The 19,654-nt window shown below is 58.0% G+C and overlaps 1 protein-coding gene across 5 annotated transcripts in view; it reads left to right on the forward strand.

The window, feature by feature from the left end:
- Nucleotides 1–616: 616 nt before the first annotated feature.
- ZNF385C (zinc finger protein 385C) overlaps nt 617–19,654 on the forward strand; it is a 75,815-nt gene continuing 56,777 nt past the window's right edge. For 2 of the 5 annotated variants that reach the window (XM_035347584.1, XM_035347585.1), the window contains exon 1: nt 19,293–19,464. In XM_035347584.1, coding sequence (XP_035203475.1) covers nt 19,308–19,464 — 157 coding nt within the window. In that variant the 5' untranslated portion in view covers nt 19,293–19,307. Of the gene's footprint in view, nt 742–15,700; nt 15,800–16,600; nt 16,667–19,292; nt 19,465–19,654 lie in introns of those variants that run through there. The other 3 variants (XM_035347586.1, XM_035347587.1, XM_035347588.1) reach the window with 3 other exon arrangements.

The following is a 19,654-nucleotide window of genomic DNA, read 5'->3' on the forward strand; positions in this document are numbered from 1 at the left end:
TCCTCCAGCAGCTGAGCTCCTCCAGTTCTTGCAGAGGCTCTGGGCACAATGCGAGGTGTTGTCCCCGCTGGGACAGCTCCGGGTGCCACCTTGGGCAGTGCCACCAGCAGAGCCCTGCGGCCCCACTGGGGCCACCGTTGCCACCTTCGCTGGTCCCCGTGCTTCAAGTTTGTGCCGAGTCGGGCGTTTTTCTGCTGCTGGCATCTGCAGGACTTGGGAGCCTCGGCCTGGAGGTGGAGGGGAAAGCTCAGCGGGCAGGACTGGGACCTGAACGTGTGCGTGGCGCTGGGGCCACCGGGCACCTCTGTCCCCCAAACCCTGGGTGCTCTCCCCGCTGCTCTGCTGGCTCACCCTCCTCCACGCACCCACCTGCACCTTCCTGCCCCTCAGCACCCCCCCGGGAAGGATGTGGGGGAGCCCCTCAGGGGTGACCTGAAGCAGCAGGGCAGGGGTGACCTGAAGCAGCAGCCCCCACCTCCCCAAATCTCTGCCTCCCCAAACCTGCGGGATAGCGCACGGTGCCGGTGGGAGGGGAGGAGGGAGGAGGTGTGTGTGTGTGGGGGGGGGGGGATGACGGGACCGCGGCGGCGCGCACGCTGCCTTCATCCCCCCCCCTTCCTCCTCCTCCTCCTCTTCCTCCTCCTCCTCCTCCTCCTCCTCCGGGAGCGCGCTCGCCCAGCCGGGAGCGAGCAGCCGGCGGGAGGATGCTGCAAACGGCGGCGGAGCCGGGCGGCTGGGCAGGTAGGGCGGCCGGGCGGGGGGCGGAACGGGCTTTTTGGGGCAGCCGCCGGTCCTGAGAGCTCGATCCGGCCCGGGTCGAAGGGTCGGGATAGTTGTGACCGTCGCAAAGTTGTCGGAAGAGGGGGGATGCTCTGGCGAAGCGCGGAGGAGCCGGGGGGAGGTCGGCCCCCGGGGATGCAGCGCCGTGCCCCCGGCGGGGATGCTCCGGTCCCCCCCTCTCCGCCCCGATTCCCCCCCTCTGACGCCTGTTAAGGGGCGAGCCCGGCTGTACAGCGCCGAGCATGGGGGCTGAGGGGTGTAGGGGGGGGCGGCAGAGCCCCCGCTGACCTCCTCGTGGGAAGGTGTGGAGACAGGAGGGAAACTTGTTCAGAGGAACTTTGCAGGAGCCCCAGTCGCGGCCCCTTCTCCCTGCACTCCAGAGGGGGACCTATGGGGGTGCGAGGTGGGAGCTGGGTGCCCCCCGGCAGCCCCAGCTCCCGGCTTGTGGCCACCGAGGTGGCGATGCTTTGGGGTGCGCCGTGTGCCACCCGCATGGGCACGCGTCGGGGTTGTGTCCGTGGGCATCGTCTGGGCCCAAGCGGTGTTTGCCAGGGGGGCTGCGTGCCATCGGGGCGTGCGGCCCGACCTGCGTGGGTGCCCGTGGGGCTGTGCCCGTGGGCACCACCTGCACCCCGCTCGCACCCGTCACGGCGTCCGCACAGGGCTCGCGGCGCTGGGGTTGTTGGAGCCACGGCGAGGTTGGCGTTGGAAATGGAGCTGCTAGCTGCCTCCACAAGGGGTACTCGGCTTTTAAAGAAAAGGACTTTTGCTAAAGCCTTACAAAAGGGCTTTCTGTTAGCCAGCCGGGTAAGGAGAGCTGCAGCTCGGGGCGGCTGCAGTCTGGGGCAGGGCACAGCCCTCCCAGGCAGGCACACGAGCCCGCGGATGGGCTCGCCGAGCAGCGGGGAGCTCGGCCACAGAAGTGGCAGCAGCATCCAGAAGATTGCCCGTGCCCTTCTCAGCCTTTACCGATCTATTTTACTCTGAGCTGGAAGCAGCAGTGAGTTATCTCTGGAGCTTTTTTCCGAGTCGCATCGGGCTGGGGTAGGTTTGGAAGCTCTCCTCCGCTCGGAGCAAATCTCAACGAGAAGGTGCCCGCCTGCGACCTGCCCTTGAGAGCGCAGCGGCAGAGCTGCTGGTGCTGCGGGGAAAACCGCTTCTGGCACAGGATCTGAACTCCTCTCTCTCCCCTCTGCGTGTGCCTGGTTTGTTTTGTTTTTCATTTCCAGGGCAAAATTTAAAAGTGCATCTTAAATTGCAGGAAACGATTCTGCGTGAAGGTAACATCCAGGGCCCAGCTTTGGGCTCCTGGAGGTTTTATGGGGCTGCTAGGTTATCATCACCTGAGCGAAAGGGATCGGTGCTGCCTCTGCTAGCTCTGCTGCTCGAGCTGCTTGCTCCTGTGCTGGTGTCGGCAGCAGCAGCTTTTGGCAGGGCTGTGGCGATATCAGGCAGGAGCTGGCCTTGCGCTGCTTGGCGCGGTGCAAAAATCAGCTGCGTCTCCGCAATTAGCTGGGGCGGCCAAGCGTGGATTTTAGATGCTCTGCGCAAGCCTCTGGGTCGGCTTGTGGGGCACTGAGAACAGCATCAGTGGGAAGTGCCGCTGTACGAGGCAGCCCTCAAATAAATGGGGCTCTGTCCTAGGCTTCCAGCCTGGCCAGGAGTTCCCGCAGCCGCTGAAAGTCAAATCCATGCTCCTTGACTTTTTTTTTTTCCTTAAAGTAGCTGCAGGTGTTTTTCAGTGGAGCCATCCAGCCAAGTGCCGGCTTCTCTGGGTGAGATTTGTCCCTTGGCTGAAACAGCTCCACAGGGGTGCAAGAGGAGCCACCCTGCTCCGGCGTAGCTGCCAGCGGACCTCTGCAGCTCCCTCGCCATACGTAGAGTTCAGAATCAGGCTGGTGATAATGTCTGCCGTGGGATTTGTTTTTTTTTTTGCTTGTTTTGTAATCCTCTGCATGCATTAAAAAAAAAAAAAAAAAGACCGGTATAATCCTGTATGCAAATGTGCCAAGCTTGGCTCCGAGCTCTCGGGGCGGCTACGTCGCGCCGCGCGGTGACTTAGCGCCGGGCGCTTTGTGCACGAGCCCAGCTCAGCTCTGGCATCGCCTTGTGTGCGGTCCCTGGCCCGGGCTGGTAAAGTTGCTGCCCGTTGAAGGAGGTTTTGCTTTGATGAAATGGCCAGCATCCTGCGCTGATAAACCAGGAGGCCGGCTGAAGAATGAAATGGGTTCGGCTCGCTGGTCCTCGGGTCTCGTCCCCTCGGCTGGAACGCGCAGGGACTGATGCCGCAGCTGCAGCGGGTGAGGATCGGACCCTGCAACAAGCCCGTGTGAGGTGATGCGGTCCTGTTAAAAGCCTAAGGCTTTAAATGATGATGATTATTATTATTTTAAATTTTATTTATTTATTTATTTTTGCCAGGTCCCATCTTTCTGGCTCTTCTCTCCTCTCTGGCTTTTCCCCTCTCTTTTAGCACCGAGACACCCGACTCGGCCGTGCTGGCTCTATTTGTGCTAGCAGGGTACAACCACCACGGACCCCGAGCAGCTGCACAGGGACATCGAACCCAGAGCTGTGGGGCTTTCCCTTCCTTCTTCCAGTGCTCGCCAGCAGGCTGTTTTGAGGCTCTTTCTGCTCTCTGCCTTGTTTATTTGTGGTTGGCATCAATGCCCAGGGCTGTGGAGTTAACTCAAGTTGTGTGAGTTCGGGTTAAATCAAAACGTGCTAAATCAAGTTGCTTCATGCTGTTGAATTTCCAGGGCTGGAATCATTCCTGTCCTGGAAGCGCTGGGCAGTCTCCAAAGTTTGATGGGCTTCAAACTGAGGGAACTGGAGAGCCCCTCTCTCAGCTCCGGCCCTCGCAGACCCTTGTCCTTATTTCTCAGCCTTTTTGGGGCCGGTGCCTGACTTTTGGGAACCAAGAGCCCACAGTCCTGCAGGTCCTTAATTGTTCCTAGGGAAAAGAGAAAGGCAAAAAAGTGCACAAAGCAGAAAGATAAAGCCCGTGAGGGTCTATCTGTCAATTTAGAAACAACATTGTGATACACAAAGGCTGTTTCTAAGTCTGATGCTCTCAGATTGCCTCCAAAAGAGTGTCATAATTTATACGTCAAGAATTATATCTGTGCTCTCACGGAAAGTCACGCTGTGGCTGCATGGTAACAAGTGCTCCTTTTTTTTTTTATTAGAACCACAATAATTCACTTGTGAGTCGTAAAAGAGAACCTGGGTATTTAAGGAGCCTCGGGAAGCTCAGAAGTCAAGCTGTGGCTAACGGGTGTGTACAGGGAGATCCTTGGCTTCCCATGCAAAGCTTTCACCGTACTTTAAAAAACAAATAATAATAAATAATAATAAAAAGACATTTTTTCCCCCGATGGTCACAGGGGGTTCACCGTGCCGCTGCGTTGCGGCGTGAAGGTGGCAGAACATCTTGGGGGGCGGCTCCTCAGCTCCCCCAGAGCCCAGCAAGATGTGGGACCCCCCCCCAAAGGGGGGTGTTAAAGCTCTCCTGGGCTGCAGTAGGGGGCAGCTCAGCTGGGGGGGGGGGGGGGGGGGGGGGGGGCTCCCACCCTGCACCGCGGCACAGCTTGGGGCTTCTTTGAAATGGGAACGTTCCCGAGCTGTGATTTTCCCCGGCCTAATTATGGAAATTTTTTAATTAGGTGATAAGGAAGATCACTTGGAAATTGCAAGGGAAACAGTTTGAGGTTAAGTCCTAACCCGTGCCCGTGTCTGCCCGCGGACGGGGGCTGCTCCTTCTGCAGGAAGCCCTGAAAGGGATGGAGGAGCAGAGGGGTCCCGAGGAGACAGGGATCGGCGCTGCTCCCCGTGGAAAAGCATCGGGCTTCCTTTAGCCAGCAGCTTTGATCCAGGAGGAGCTGAACCGAGTTAGGTTTTGCTTGACCTCGCTCTGAGGCCAGTCTTTAATTTCAATTTTAATTGGGCTTATCGGAGCAGATGCTTTTATCCACGTGTATCTTTTAGGGTCCGTGTTTGCACCTTGGGCCCCAGGCAGAGGAGGACCTGGAGCATCTCAGAGGGATGCCAGGCTTGGTCTCAGGGACACGGTGGCCCCGGTACCTGACCGGGGCTGTGAGTGCTTTGGGTATTTCTGGCTCTGACGTCTGGTCGCCGGCTCTTGCTCCACATCAGCCGTGGGATGAAGGAGCTGTTGGTTTTTGTTTTATTTTTTTTGGCAGCGTGAGGTCAGAGGCTGCCCCTCACCTCCCTGTCACCACCCGGCTCTTTGAGACCTCTGCTGCCTTTGAACTGGGAAAAGCACCGCGGAGCGTGGAGCAGCAGGTCACAGCTTTGTGAATGTGGCAGAGGATAGAGAGGTTTTTCGGGTGTTTTTTTTTTTTTTTTTAAATTAATTAATTTATTTTTTGTTGAACCTCTTGGAGCAGAAGAGGTGTGGGAGCGCTGACCTGGCCTTGCAGGTGCCAGGTAGCTGAGCCATCAGTCGGGGGGGGGACCAGAGCCATGCCTGGGGACGCCTCTGGGAGAAAGGTTTGGTCCAAAGGGTAAAAACGAGCTTTGTGCTAAAAAGAACAGCGGTGTTTTAATTCCTGTCCCCATGGCTGGCTGACTAATTAGCAGTTTCTGTCAGCGTTAAACCCTGGAAGTTTTCAGAGCAGTGCGCAGCCCTGATTTTTGTGATCTTGACTCTTTTATCTGGTGATGGCACACGCACGTGGCCGGGCATCCTGCTGTGTCTGCCCGAGGAAGGGGCGATTTCCATTGCTGGCTGCTCCTGATGGCACAGCTAGGGGCACACGGGGGGCTCGAGGGGCACACGGGGGGCTCGAGGGGCACACGGGGGGCTCGAGGGCCACCTCTATGTTCCTATAGACCAGCAGGGGGGGGGTTACAGCGGCACACCCGGTGCTCCCCACCTCCTGGTGCCAGCAGCACGTGCACGAGGCTGTTCCTGCGAGCAGGCTGCGCCCTGGTTGCTCATTTTTGAGGTCTCCTGCGCCCCTTGCCAGCTGCTTTGGGAAGAGGGACGGGTCCTGGCCTCATCCTGCAGGGAGCTTCAGCCTGGTGGATGAGGTCCAGCTCCTGGAGGGATTTCTAATCTTGAAGCACTTCAATTCCTCTTCAGGCAGCAGCCTTTCCTGCAGTGGGGACCGTGCCCTGGTGCCAGCAGCCTTTGGGGTGGCTCTGTTCTCCAAGGTTTGGATGAAAACCAGTGCCAGGACCCCCCTGGCTGCACCCTCTGGGTTGTGCTGGGCTCTGCCCGCTGGGCAGGACTCATTCTGCCGGCGTGCAGAGCAGGAGCCTCCTGTCAACGAACAGCTCCGTCCTCTCCAAGGAGAGAAGAGCATGGAGGAACTTATCCAGTACCTGCCAGCCCTGCCCATGACCAGGATGGATCTGGCTCGTGCATCGCGTCCCAGAGGTCCAGCGCTGAGCCCTTGCTGCTCCAGCTCAGCACCCCCAGGTGCTCTCAGCACCCAGCCACCCCGCACCTGCTGCCCACCCAGGAAGTTTTTCCGGGGGTTTTCTGCCCTGGCGTGGCTCCAGCAGCCCCTAATCCACACCTGAGCAGCAGCACGAGCCCAGCGTCGAGGGGGCTGGCGGGGGAGCATGAAATCTGTTTGGAATTAGGGCGCTCCCGTGGGGATCAGCCCGTGCGCCGTGCTGGGGGGAGCCGGGGGTTCAAGCTCTGCGTGCAAACATCTCCCGGTGCCCCACACCAAACCTCTTCCTCGGGGTTTCTGTAGATGGGTGTAATTGCTGAGGTGGCGTAGAGCTGTGGCTTTTGGCTCCCTGCGTGGCTCTGCTTCGGTATTTCTTGCGAGCCCAGGCGTTAATTCGTGGGTACGGACCTTTGGTGAGAACTCAGCCGTGTTAGCAGGAAATAATTGAAGGCTTCGTACCACTCCCTCGCACATCACCAGAACCATCCCCTGCTCTCTCCTCATTTAATCGGCAAGTCGCAAAGATGAAAGGAAAAAAAGAGTGGTAGAGCAGCTAGGAATTAATGCTTAAAATGAAAAAGGGCAGAGCAGAGGCATCACAACAGGTACGCGGGATGGGACGTGCCGTCCTCTCCGGGAAGGAATTTCATCCCCACGAGCATCCTCCTGACACCAAGCCTCTCCTTGCCTGGGCCGTCCCATGCCCTGCTTGCCAGCCCAAGGAGATTTGGCCGCACGCTTGCCAGCCCTGCTCCAGGTCTCATCCCCGGCCAGCTTATAAATAACCCACGGAGGGGAATTGATTCTGGAGGACCTTTGCAGCTCCTCGTCCTGCTGAGCCTGCCAGAGGAGATGCTGGTGATGCTCCCCGTGCCACGACCTTGGGCCGTGCTCTTGGAAAACAAACCAGGAGCAGCCGAAGAGCCGCCAGCCCCGAGCAGCCTCCCCGCCGAGCCCGCAGGAAGGTTTTTCGCTTTCTTGGGAGAGAAACGACCCCAGCCCAGGTGGAGCTGCCTTTGACGAGGCTCCCAGTGAACCGAGGCCCCCGAATATTCATTTATTTACTGATTTGAAGCGTCACTTTTTCCGTTAATGTCTGTCATCTGTTCCCCTCCTGTCTTCCCAAGCGCAGCACATGGCACGGGGCGGCGCACACGCACACGGGCGCTGTTTATTTCGGCCGGGAGCGCCGCTGCTTTGCATCCCTTTGAACTGCTGCGAGCGTTTCAGCACAGAAGATTTACTGTGCGGCATGTGGCTGACGTTTCTTTTGAGGAACCCTGAAATGTTTATAGGGAGGGAAGGAAAAAAAAAAAAATAGCCCCGACAAGAGGAGCTTGTTACGGAGCCAGCGGCTGCCAGAGGATGCACTGGAAGGGGGGGGGGGGGGCACGTCTGATCTGTGGTCCTGGGGGTCTCGGCATCAGGTCCCCCCCCTCGAGCAAAGCCCTCCAGTGCCCATTGCTGGGTGTGCTTCATCGCACGCGAGTGTGAAGCCTATAAATATCCCAACTCCAAATTTTCATGAAGTATTAGGAACTCTGCAGGCTTATTTTTGAGCATCATTATGAAAGGACTTTAAGGATTAAATCGTACTCGGATTAATCTTTGCTGCGAGAGGCGCGGTGTGCAGGACAAGCACTTTGGGGTGATTTGGGGGCTTCATGGGGGCTCCTGGGGTCACCGTTCCCAGTCCCGGTCCGGGGGGTGCTGCCAGTCGTGCTTTGGCCCCAGGACATGGCTGTCAGTTTGGGGGACACCTCAGCAGCAGCCCCATTTTCAGCCTTGTTCCCCCGCCCCGGCTTTTCTAGGCTTGCAGATTTTCACCTCTCAATGTCAAATTTCTGTCCTCTCTGCTTTCCCGAAGAGGTAATTAGCAAGCAGGCATAATAGCAATTTAATAAGTGTGTCAAATTAGAGAGCCACTCGTGGTGTACGGCATGCTGTGCCTTTGGAGGAGCCCTTCCACAAGGTAGGGATGTGCCAGGCTGCTTTTTATAGGGAAATGCGGAGCACCCTGCTCGCTGGGCGCATCCCCGCGTGGGTTCGCTCTCGGCAGCGTGCGGGGCAGGAGGTGGCGGGGCTGGGGCAGGGACCTGGCGTGCCCCCGATGTTTGAATCCGTGCTGGATGGGGACAGCAGTGCAACAGCAGGGGGGATTTGGAGGGGGAGCAACTTTGCAATAATCTGGGTTGGTGTCTCTGGAGGGAACGGGGAGCTGGGGCTGCGGGATCGTGCCCCCCACTGCCAGCGGATTATTTGCGATGCTCCATTAATGCTCATGGGGCACAACGCGTTTCTGGACTGAAAGCTCCTGGGGCAGGATGAGTTCCTATTTAGGCAGGGGATGAGTCAAAAGGATTTATAGGAAGCCACCTGCACCCCAGGGTGCTCGTGTGCCCGGTGCCTTGCTGCAGTGCTCGGTGCGGGCACGGCACCGCCAGCAGCGGTGAGCAGAGCAGGGAGAGCCCCGGGGGCTGCCAGGATCCAGCTGTGGGCCAGAGCCTGCCTGCATTTGGCTGCTCCTTAGCAGCGGAAAAGATGCTCAGTTCATCCTTACGAATGTTTATCTTCCTAAAGATTCGGGCAAACCCTCTCTTTGGAGAGGAAGGCGGTGGAGAAGGGCGCTTGGGAACTGTTGGCACACTGTGGAATTTCCTCCTCCCAGTGGGCACCGAGAGGCAATTTCCTACCCCCCCCCCCGACACCCAGACCAAAGGAGCTTTTTCTTCTCGTGCTGGCTGCAAGGAGCCTGGTTTCCCTGTGGTCTTGGCTGTTAAGCAGCATGAGAAAAGCATAGCAGGGAGGATGAGGGATGCTGCGTGCACGAGGGGCTCGGGGCTCAGGGATGGGATCGAGCTGTGATCCCAAGGAGGGGGAAGGTGGCCGGGGAGAGGCTCTGGCTTGCGGCACGTGGCTGGCTGCATCACCCATCGCAACACCCACGGAGCCCAAAATGGGCTGTGGACGGAGCAGAGAGGGCCCAAAGGTGGGGTGATCCCCCCCCCCCGAGGGGCACAGGCTGCCCCGCTGAGTCCTGCTGCCTGCTGGGCAGGGGGAGGACGGAGCCGCAGGGCCTGGGGGGAGGCACAGACAGGGGCTGGTTGTGGGGGTCCCTCCCCAGCGGCCGAGCACAGGGAAGCGTTGTGCGCCCGTGAACGAGCAGGGAAGGGGACAAAGGAGCCTCTGTGGAGGACTTGGCCTCTCTCTGCCTGCTCCAGCCCTCGGCAGCCGCTTTGCTCGGGTGTAAATAAATAAGTAAATAGCAGCAAACCCTGCCGAGCTGGGGGGGGGCAGGTCTTGGCTGCGATCACCTCCCCGCGGGCATCACCAGCCCCATCCCACCGTGGGACCATGCTCAGGCACCCCACGGTCCCGCTCCCGTTGCCGAGAAGGGTGTCAGCTCCTCTGCCCTTTTTCACATGCTGACAAGGCGCTGGAAAAGTGATTTTTATTTTTATTTTTATTTAAAAAAAAAAAAAAAAACATAGAACAAATAAAATTAGGTCTTCTGGTAAGGGATTAAATGGGTGCCCTCGGCTGTATTTATAGAAAGTTCAAAAGTAAATCTGTTCCCAGACTGAATAAATATTTTGCTCAGGCAGGCGAGATTTTCAGTTCATCTGTCTCGCAAAGCCTCGAGTGAGAGGGGAATTGATTTTCTTCAGCTTGAACAAGGCAAGCAACCCTCGAAACCAGATAGATAGCGAAGTCCCATTATCGGTTCAAATGGGGAAGCAGCTAGGAAATCGTTTAAGGGAAAGTGAAAACGGAGCCGCTTTAGGGAGCAGCCCCATTCCCAGCACCGGGCACGGCTCCGCTCGGGCATCGCTGCTGCACGGGGCACTGCCAGAGGTTGTCCCCGCACCACGCTCACCCTTGTCATGAGGCGGTTTGGTAGCAGAATCCCGGCTCCAGCAGCTTGCTAATTCAAGCACCTGGTGTTTGCAGCCGCGGGTTACTGCTAAGACAAGAGCTTAGCGCTGCGCTCGTGATAAAAGTCACCGCGGGGCAGTTCCGCCGTGGCACCGACCTCCTGGGCTGCCCCGTCCTGCCCGGGACTGGGGCTGTCCCGCTGCCCTCTGCGTCATAAAAAAAATAAAAGGGAAGATTGTGGAAAAGAAAAACACCGCAAAGCCTTTGGCAGTGCTCTCCGCTCTCTTTTGGAGGAGCCTGTTTTCCAAGGGTGGACCACGTGAAATGAATATTTGCCTTGAAAAACTGCCTCGGCACCACCCGGGCAGCTTGCAGCTTGAGCCTGGAGCAGCCCCGGCATCGCTCCACGCTCATCCTCCATCACCTTTTGTCCCCAGCATCGTCCTGTTGTGCCCCAGGCACCTTTCCAAGGTCATGGCCAGCGAGGCAGAGCCGGTGAAGTGGCCAGGGTGGGAGCAGTGGCTTCCATGGGATGGCACTGGGATGGGAGCAGGACACGGGGCAGGTTACAGCCGGAGCAGTGGCTGCGCCTCGCCAGGGTTTGCAATGGGAGTTCTGACCAGGGGGAGGCTAAAAAACCCCGTGAGATGAGCAAAATGATCTGCTGAGTCACTGATAGCTCGCTCGCCCTCTGCTTTAGTCACCCACTTCCCTAAACCAGTATGGGGTTTGGTGCTGAGGGGGCACAAACTGGATCGTGAGCATGTTAAAAATCTGTGGCCGAAAGGAGCGACGTGCTGCTGCTGCACGTGTGGCTGCTGGCACCAGATGGATCACCGGAGGTGCTCAATTAGCGGTGGCTCCCTAATAAAGGCGTTGATTAATACCGGTGGAAGTGCTGCAGAGTGGCAGGTGCTCTGCACGGAGGTGCTCTCCGGTCCCTGGCATCGCAGCTCCTGCTTTCTGGGTGTTCCTGGGGACAGGAGCTGCCGTGCCCCACGCAGGGCTCGGTGGTGGTGGAGGAGGCAGGTCCCAGGCTCCTGCTCCTTGGGAGAAAGCCTCGAGTCCTTCCAGCAGAAACTCCGCCTGGAGAGCCTGGATTCACCTCGCTGCTTTCTCATGCACCTGACATGGAAATAGTGCAAAAGGGATGAGCTGGGGCTGCAAAACTGGCCCCCGGCACTGCTCCCTGCCGTGGCTCTGCAGAGAGCCCCCTCCCCTGCTCGATCTCTGCTCTGGGTGCCTGGGGACCACAGCACAATTTGTCTTGGAGCATCCCAGTGAGGGGATGGAGGTGATTGCTCAGGTCCTGGCAAGGCGATGGAGGTGATTGCTCAGGCCCCATCGGTAGCTGCAGGGGCAGAGGGACCGATGCAGGTGGGTGCTGGCACTGGGGGGGCCGTGCTGGCCGCCTGGGCAGGCTCTGCCGCAGCTCTGCTGCTCCGCTGCTGCTGCTCAGCCTCCCCACCTCGCCCAGCCTGCCTGCCTCCCCCCACGCACCCCGCACGAAGAGCCCTTTTAGCTGAGTAACCCCGCCGTGCCGAAGCCAAGCGCTCGTGAAAGGGCCTGTCTTCGAGCAGGAAAGAGCCATAAAGGGCCTCTTTATGTAGCTGGCTCCTCGCAATGTTTTCAGACACGGCCCTCGCATGTTTTCATAACAACAACGCCTCCACCTCCCGCCAGCTGCCAGCAGAGCCCAGCCCAGCCTCCGTCGAGACCGGCATCCGTCCTCCGCCTGCGTCCCCGGGGGCCCTGGGTGGCCGCGGTCGGTGCCAGGGCATCGCCGTGCCTGGGGGCATCTCGGTGCTGCTCCAGCTGTGCTTTCTTTCAGCTGGCAGCTGGCCAGCAGGCAGCAGGCAGCAGCAGGGTGCTCGTGCTGGGGGTGAAATAGGGAGCCCTGCTCCCGTCCTCGTGCACGGCTCTGTTTGGGATTGTGCACGGGGGCTGGACGTCTCTGGGGCTCCCGGCCCCAGGTGCAATTTGCACAGCCGTGCCTTGGCTGCCTCCTCAGGTTGCCCACCCGTGAACATGCTCAGACCCTTGGCAGTGGGGTCTGGCATCCTGATGTCCTGGGATGTGGCCTTGCCAGCGCCTCTGCCTGGTCCCCTTGTCGCCGTGTCCCCCTGCAATGCGCTGACGGGCGGTGATAACAGCAGGAGGAGCGCTCCAGCCCCTAGAGCTGCAGCAGAGCTCCCTGTGAACCTCCACCTCTGTGTCCAGCCCTGCTGGCCCCTCTGCATCGTGCCCCATTGGGTGACACTAAGGCAGCCGCTGCGATGACACCACTGCCAGCGCCAGCGATGTGATGTGTGCCGGGAGGTGGCTGCACAGTGGAGCAGGGAGGAGCCGGGTCCCCGTACGCTCAGCGCTGGGGTGCAGGAGGGAGCCATCGCCCTGCAGAAAGCCCCAAACTGAGTGAATATCTGGAGGCATCAGCGAGGGTGACAGGTTATGGACCTGCCCTGCCTCCCTTGCCCCGCAGAAGCAGCGCTGGGGCGCGTACGGTGCACGGCTGCGGGCGCTCGGTGCCGGCTGCCTGCAGCCACGTGTTTGCCATGGCAGGGAGACAAGCGACTTTTCACGAACCCATTTGCAAATTCCTTTAAAACAGGAAAGCTGGCCCACCAGAGGTCCTTAAATAACGTTAATGGTGCTGCCCAGAAAAATATCGGAGCTGCCACCTGCGCTGCCAGCCGACACGCGCTTCCTTCTGGTCCTCTCGGAGCAAAGGTTTCTCCATTTAATTGGGCACGCACGCTTCTCTCCTGACACCGGCGACCTCTGCCTACTCGAAGGATGCTCACAGCACCCCGAGGGGGCTCCTGCAGCTTTCAGAGCTGCTGTAAGAACCGGGGGAGTGAGCAACGGCAGCTTCCAGGAGCTGCATTTGTTTGGGGATAACCAAAGAAAGCCAAAGCAGCGTGCGGAGCGGAGCTGTGTAATTCGGGCCACACTTATCACTGGCAGTAAAGCCCAGCTCTACGATTCTTTTCCTTCTGTCTTCTAGCCAGAGAGTCATGTATAACTTCATTAGCCCACATCCAGGAGACGCTGAAAGATGTGGACAATTAATTATCATCTGTCCTCTTTCATTCCCTGCCTGTCGGTGATGGCTTTCCAGTAGCACAAAGCTAAGTCCGTGCTGAAAACTAAGAGGAGCCGAGGCAGGAGGCCAGGGCGAGGAAGGTTTTCCTCTCTTCTGCTGCAGGGGTGGTGGAACACAGCCCCTGCTCAGAGGGAAATTCGGGTGATGGAGCAGCCTGCCAGGCCCTGCCAGTGCACCAAAATCAGTTCTGGGGTGCGTTTTGATGAGCGCCTTGAAATAGCATCACCGATTCGGGGTGTCCAGCAGCCCGGCGGCACTGCCCGAGGGGTTGGTTTTATTTGCCTGCGTTTTGGCTACGTGCTTCGAGCCGGGCAGAAAGCAGCTGGCAGCTGCAGCTCCTCCTGCCTGCACCTCCTGAATCGAGGAGGTTTCTGTGTCCCTGGCTGGAGAGCAGAGCCCCGTTTGCAGCCTCCTTTGGAGCGAAACTGCTTTTTCAAGAGGCCATAATGAAGCAGCTGCTCTGCCCTGATTTGCCGATGGCTGATGTCCTAGAAATACGGTCGGAGACACAGAGGTAACATCAGGACTCGGGGGTGCAAATGTCCCACGTGAGGTGGGGTGGCAGGGCACAGAGGCAGGGGGGCACAGAGGCAGGAGGAGATGCCAGCACACCATCCCCCTGCCCTCCTTCTGACTGCAAGGTGAGCTCTCAGAGGCTGTGACACGATTAAATGGAGGCTGGTGGCTGCTAGTTAGAAGAATCGGAGGAGAGAGCCGCCTGAACGCCAGCTCCCACACGGGAAAAATCCCCTCTGGATGCCCACAACAGCCTCAGGTGGTCCCTACTGCCGACCCCGAGACAAAAACAGACAAAAACGTGCAGCACAGAGAGGGATGCTGGTTTCAGCATTCGCTGAAGGGTTTTTCAAGCTTTAACCCCTTTTTGGCTGCCCAAATTTTAGCTGGAAGCAGCGGCCACACGCAGCCCCGTCGTTGAATTGCCCCGTGCTCCTGGTCGCTGCTGACCTGTTCTCGCAGGTAAATGGTGACTGAGGGGCTGCTGTGGGGCCCTGGCACCCCCAAAATCACCACGGGGCTCCCACTGAGCCAGGACCACAGGGGGCCGATGCTCCCTGACCCCCACGGGTGACAGCAGCGAGCCCGGGGGGCCCTGCCCCTTCCCCCCTCAGCTCCCGGTTACTAATTGCCCCGCAGAAAGCATTCCTCACAAGTTTCCTCCATGAGAAACAGTAAGCACAGACATTGATTTAGCTCTCCTTTGCCTTTCTTCCTCTCTTTTTAATTTCTTTCCCCCTTCCCACCCCGAATGAAGAAACCCTTTTGATCACGCCGGGTTCAGGCTCCGCAACGAGCATCCCCGTTTGTGTTGGGGGGGGCTGTCAGCCCGATAACATGACAAGGCGTCTCCTCTCCATCTCACACACAATGAATTATTTCTTCCACTATCTCTTTGTACTGTCTCTGGGATAAATTACCGCTTCCAGGATTAGCAGATGGGCTTGTCAACCAGCGAAGCATCCTTAAACCCTTAGATTATACGCTGCCCAGCGTGAAGCGCTGGCCGCTGCGGCTTGACCGAGGCTGAAGGAAAGTGGTTTGTGCGGGGAATTGTCAGGCAGGCTTGAAAGCAAATTGCTTTGCCAATTTATTTTCTTTCCTGTGTGTGAACATGTTTTTCTTAAAGGGATGCTGTCACATTAAATATGGAACTGCCAGCCGCAGGCATTAAAAAATCATGGGCCGTCCCATTTTCCTTCCTCCCACTCCAAATTCTAAAAAATAAAAAAAAAAAAATTGGGGTTCTTTTCATTTGTCATCTAGAGAGCTAAGGAGGCTTTTTCAAGTTTTTCCTGGCAGTCAGGAGCTTTGGAAACTTCAGAGTCATCACCGACACAGCAGATCTGGGCCAGATGGTGCCAAGGAAAATGAGCAGTGGGGCAGCCCTTTGGGCTCTGCTTTAACCAAAATCGGGCTTTCTCGCCTTGCCCTTTCTCTCCAGAAGTTCATGTTTTTGGCAGGCAGTTCTCACAAGGGTTGGGAGAGCGGTCGGAATCGGAAAGCACTCGGGGAGTGTTTCATTGCCTCTGAAACTGATGGGACTGAACCATGCAAAATTTCCCCAAAATCGTACTTTTATGCTGCTGCTCGTCACCGTCAAGCCTGGTCCTGCTGCCTGGACTCTGTTACGCGTGCTGCGGCTGCTGCAGGATGCTGTACCCCAGCCTTTACCTTTCCAGGCACTTTTTTTTTAGGGAAGTTCATGAGAGCAGTTTTCTTACGTTGTGACAAACCTTCACTTTTAGCAGTTACCCAGAAGGATGCGGAACAACCTGGGAAGGAAACTGGGCATTTGTCAGACCCCAGGAGCTCCGGGGTACCTCTTCTAGCACATATCCAAGAGAGCTGCTTGAAAACAGCTTGGATTTCCAGCAGGTGATCAGTGATTTCTCCTTCCCTCGGCTGTGCCCAATCCCCACGTCTGTGGCTGCAGGTGCTGGGGTTGGGGCTGTAACCGCAGCAGCCCCAGCTGGGTCATGTTGTCCATAAGAAGGGCAGGGGAGGATCCCTTGGGGTTTGTAAGTTGGGGGCTCTGCTCCTGGGTTTAGCACCCTGGGCAGGGTCTGCTTTGCCCCCCCGCCTGGAAGCTCTGGTAGGTTGTGATGTGCTCCTTTATTTTTTTTTTTTTTTTGGGGGGGGGGGGGTCAGTTCTGGGGAGGTTTTGCTTTGGTTTTGGTGGTGTTTGGTGCTGCTCCCTCTTGAGTTTAAGCCCCTGTGTGTGTAAACCTGGGGTGTGGGGAGGTCCCGGTGCTGTAATCCTGTCCCGAGGGTTAAAAAATACCCAACCCAGGGTCATGAAGGATTTGGAGAATGAAGCAGTGCAAAGTCTTGTGCTGCTGTTAACTTCTGAATAAATATTGCTTTAACAGCTGGCTCATGGTCAGCAGCATTGGGATCATTTGCTGCATGCCCCACGAGGCTGAGCACCCCACGGGTGCCCCGGAGCCGCCCCCAGAAGGTTGGGTGTTTGGTGACTTTTGGTCTAATAACGCACCGGGCTCACTTTGATGGGGTGACTCAAAACACTGCGTGGATTTCAACGGATCCCCTTGCAAATATCTTTACTTGATACCACTGCAATGGCTGGATTTCAAATGTCACTTACTTAGCACTATGAAATAATTAATTCAGGTTGTGTTACAGGAGCCTGCAGGAGCTCAGACTTGGAGAGCTCCTGCGTTAGCAGTTATACGCAAACGTACCCAGAAGCCAGTTTCTGCCCCTAAAATATTGCAACCGAAATGCAGGCGAGAGGGGGCACAAGCCCAGCAGGACGGGCTCAGCCCGTGGGTCACTGCTCTTGCTGTAATTCGAGGCTTCTGAGCTTTGCTTTGCTTCTTTAAGTGGCTCCGGCACAAAAAATAGCTGTAACAATCTGGGTTCGGCTCCGCTGAGTGAGCAGCATTAGCTGAGCAGAGACTTTTAAAGTTTAATGTGATAATCTTGTCCTTCAAACGTGGTAAGTCGCGTCCTCCTGGACCCTGAGGGAGTGGGCGCAAGGCAGCGCCGCGGCCTCTGACCCATCCCTCGGGATAGCCCTTATCTGAAGTTCTCTGCGATAACGAGCTTCTGGGAGAGGTCAGGGAGGAGCTGGGTGGCGAGTCCTGGAGCGGGGTGGTGGGGGTGGGACACACAGGGGGTCTCCAGGGACCAAGCGTGGCCAAAGCCGTGCCACTCGCGTCGCTGCCTGGTGGCTCCTGGCTCTGCGTGCCCGCTGGCGCCGTGCCCGGAGGAGATGCTGCTATTGCACAAGCGGTGCCTGGGTTTGATTTCAGGGGGATTTGGAAAAATAATAATTAATTAAAAAAAAAAAAATTGTAGTGACTAGGAAGAGCCAGTCAGGAGCGGCTCAGCCAAAACTTGCACCGCGGCTGCATCGGGTTGCACTCCCTGCTCTATTTTAAGAGGCGAACCGCCCGGTGGCGGTGGGAGCAGCCGGAGCCGTCGTCTACCAGCCCCCCGGACTGGGGCATCGCCCTTTCGGCAGGAGGTGATTGATGGTGTGCTGGCCTGCGTGCAGACGGCGCGGCTGTCTGCTCCCCAAAGCTTGCTTGAGCCACGTGTTTTAGCCCTGTCCTGGCGTGACACAGCTTATCCGTGCTGCTCCTGCTCGCGGCTGGCCGGCTTCGTGGTGCTGCAAGCCCTGGAGCTGCTGGTCTGGGTCCTCAGGTGGCTTTTTGCCCTTGTTGTGTTTCGGCATCCTGCAGGGGTGCAGTGCTGTGGGGCCATGGTTGTTCTGGGGGGACCAGGACCTTGGGTCCTGCCTGGCCATCCTGCTCCGTCCCCTGGTGTCCTGCTGGGAGGGCTGAGTCAGTCTGCTAAATTAAGGCTTGGGAATTTTGGGTGGAAGCGCGGCAAGGGCTGGAGAAGGACCTTTGACAGCAGCCCCAGCACAGCAGGGTTCGTGCACACATCGAGCCCCTGCGATTTAAGCATGTACTTGAGCGGAGCAGGGCAAAAATGATTTATGGGGCAGATGTCCTCTACAACACCAAGCAGGGTGTGCCACCGCGCTGGTGGCATGGGGCGCTGGGGTCCCAAAACCACCGCAGTGTGCATGGCCTTGCTGGTGTGGGGGCTCCTCTGGGAGTGGGACCCTCATCTGCCGTGGCTCTGCCCCAGTCTTTGTGCCGGTCGTGAGAAACCTGAAGGATTTTGTGATCTTGAAAGTCCCGTGCCAGGAATTCCTCGGCCAGGAGAAGCAGCAGCCGGGCGGGATGCTGAATTGCTCTCTCCTCAATCTTTCCTCCCCTGCTGCTCTCTTACGCCGTGCTAACAGTTACAGCTAAACCCCTGGGGACAAAATGTCAGGCTCTCAGTGTGCTTTTACTTCTGTGGTTTTTTTTTTTTTTTTTGTTTTTTTTTTTTTTTTTCCTCTGCTGATGGAAGCAGGGGGTGGATCTGCAGCAAGCATGGGCAAGCCCGGTGGTCCCCTGCCCGTAACCCAGTCAAGGCGCTGCATTCACGAGAGCCGTGTGCTCAGCGGGCATGGAGAGCAAGTGGTTTGTTTTAAAAAGAATCAGCCCCGTGTGCTTTCCCTGTCCTACTGCTGCTGCATCCTGTATCTCGTTACCCCGCTGCTCTTCCCTTTTTGTCCCTGGTGATGCTGATGAACCAGCTTGCTGCGGACGCCGAGCACAAAGGTGCAGGATTGCGGGAGCCTTGGGCAGGAAATCGGATGTATTCTCTGCGATGCTGCTGCAGATCAGCTGTGCTGTGTCCTGCCCGGCGTCCCCTCGGTTCGGGCTGTGACTGTCCTCGTTTGAGATGTGCTGACTCAGGGAACGCGGCGAGTTAACGATGCTGATGTGCAAATGAGAGGACGGGCGCAGCCGTGCGTTGTCCTCTGCGCGCTGGTGGTGCTGCGGGATGTCCCGCTGCCCTTCGGGGCGTGGGAATGGGGCAGAGGCTGTCTGGGGGTGGGAGGCAGCCTGGGCACCCCGGGGTGGGGGGCTCAGACCTCAGTGTGAGGGTGGTCAGTGGGGGAGCCCCCACCTGCCTGTGCCAGCAGCCAGCCCTGGGCTCAGAGTAATCCTTGCTTTGAGGAGCGGTGGTTTATGCGCTGATCCCAAAACGTGCCTCGCCCCAGCATTAGCAGAACATATGCTGGGGCTGTGGGGAGGGCGAGGGGGGATTGGTTTTACGTGGTGTTATGAAATGCCGAGCACGAGGCGGGTGCAGACAGGGCTCTCTGAAATCTGTGTTCTGCCCTCAGTTGCTCCATCTTAGCCCAGAGCATCTCCCGCTGTCCCTGCAGCTCTGCCGGGACATCTCCATCCTCCCAGCAGGCAGGGCCCCGTGTCCCCAAGGGCTGGCTGCCCTCGTATCCATCCTCCCGAGCCTGGCACCTCTCTGTGAAGCCACCCGGGGTGTTTTCTGGGTCTGACCTTCGAGGAAGCTTCCCCATCTCCTCATTCACGAGCAGAGCTGATGTCAGGTGCCCTCGCCCCGCTCTTGGCTCAAGGTAACTCCTACAGTCACAGCAGGTGCCAACTGGCAGGAGGCTCCCCCGCGTGACGCTCGGGGCTTCAGCAAAAACCCGCTGAGAAGCAAGCGCCGAGCTCCCAATATTCACCCGGGCTCTGGTGCGGAGGCTGCTGATGAGGGCTGATTTAGTGGCGATCGAACCGTGCTTGAAGTGCTCCTTGAAACCTGAGCCAGGAGTCGGAGGCTCTGCCGGCGGCGTAGGGGCGGCTGCGCTGCCCAAGCACACGGCAGAGGCTGGATTGCGGGCGGCCGAGCTCCGGCTTCGTCCAGGTAAGAGCTCGTGCCACTGGGGCAGGACTGCAGGGATCGCTGCCTTGCCCTGGGCTTTGGCGGAGCAGCTGGGAGTCCCTTGGTGCCGCTGCAAAAAGCCGCACCAGGAGCAGAGGGGCTGCAGGGGAGAGGTGGGCTCCAAGCCTAATCCCACTGCTGGCGAATTCGTGCATTTGAACTTATTTTAATG

Source organism: Oxyura jamaicensis, chromosome 27 (assembly GCF_011077185.1).
Source record: "Oxyura jamaicensis isolate SHBP4307 breed ruddy duck chromosome 27, BPBGC_Ojam_1.0, whole genome shotgun sequence".
Lineage (NCBI taxonomy): Eukaryota > Metazoa > Chordata > Aves > Anseriformes > Anatidae > Oxyura > Oxyura jamaicensis.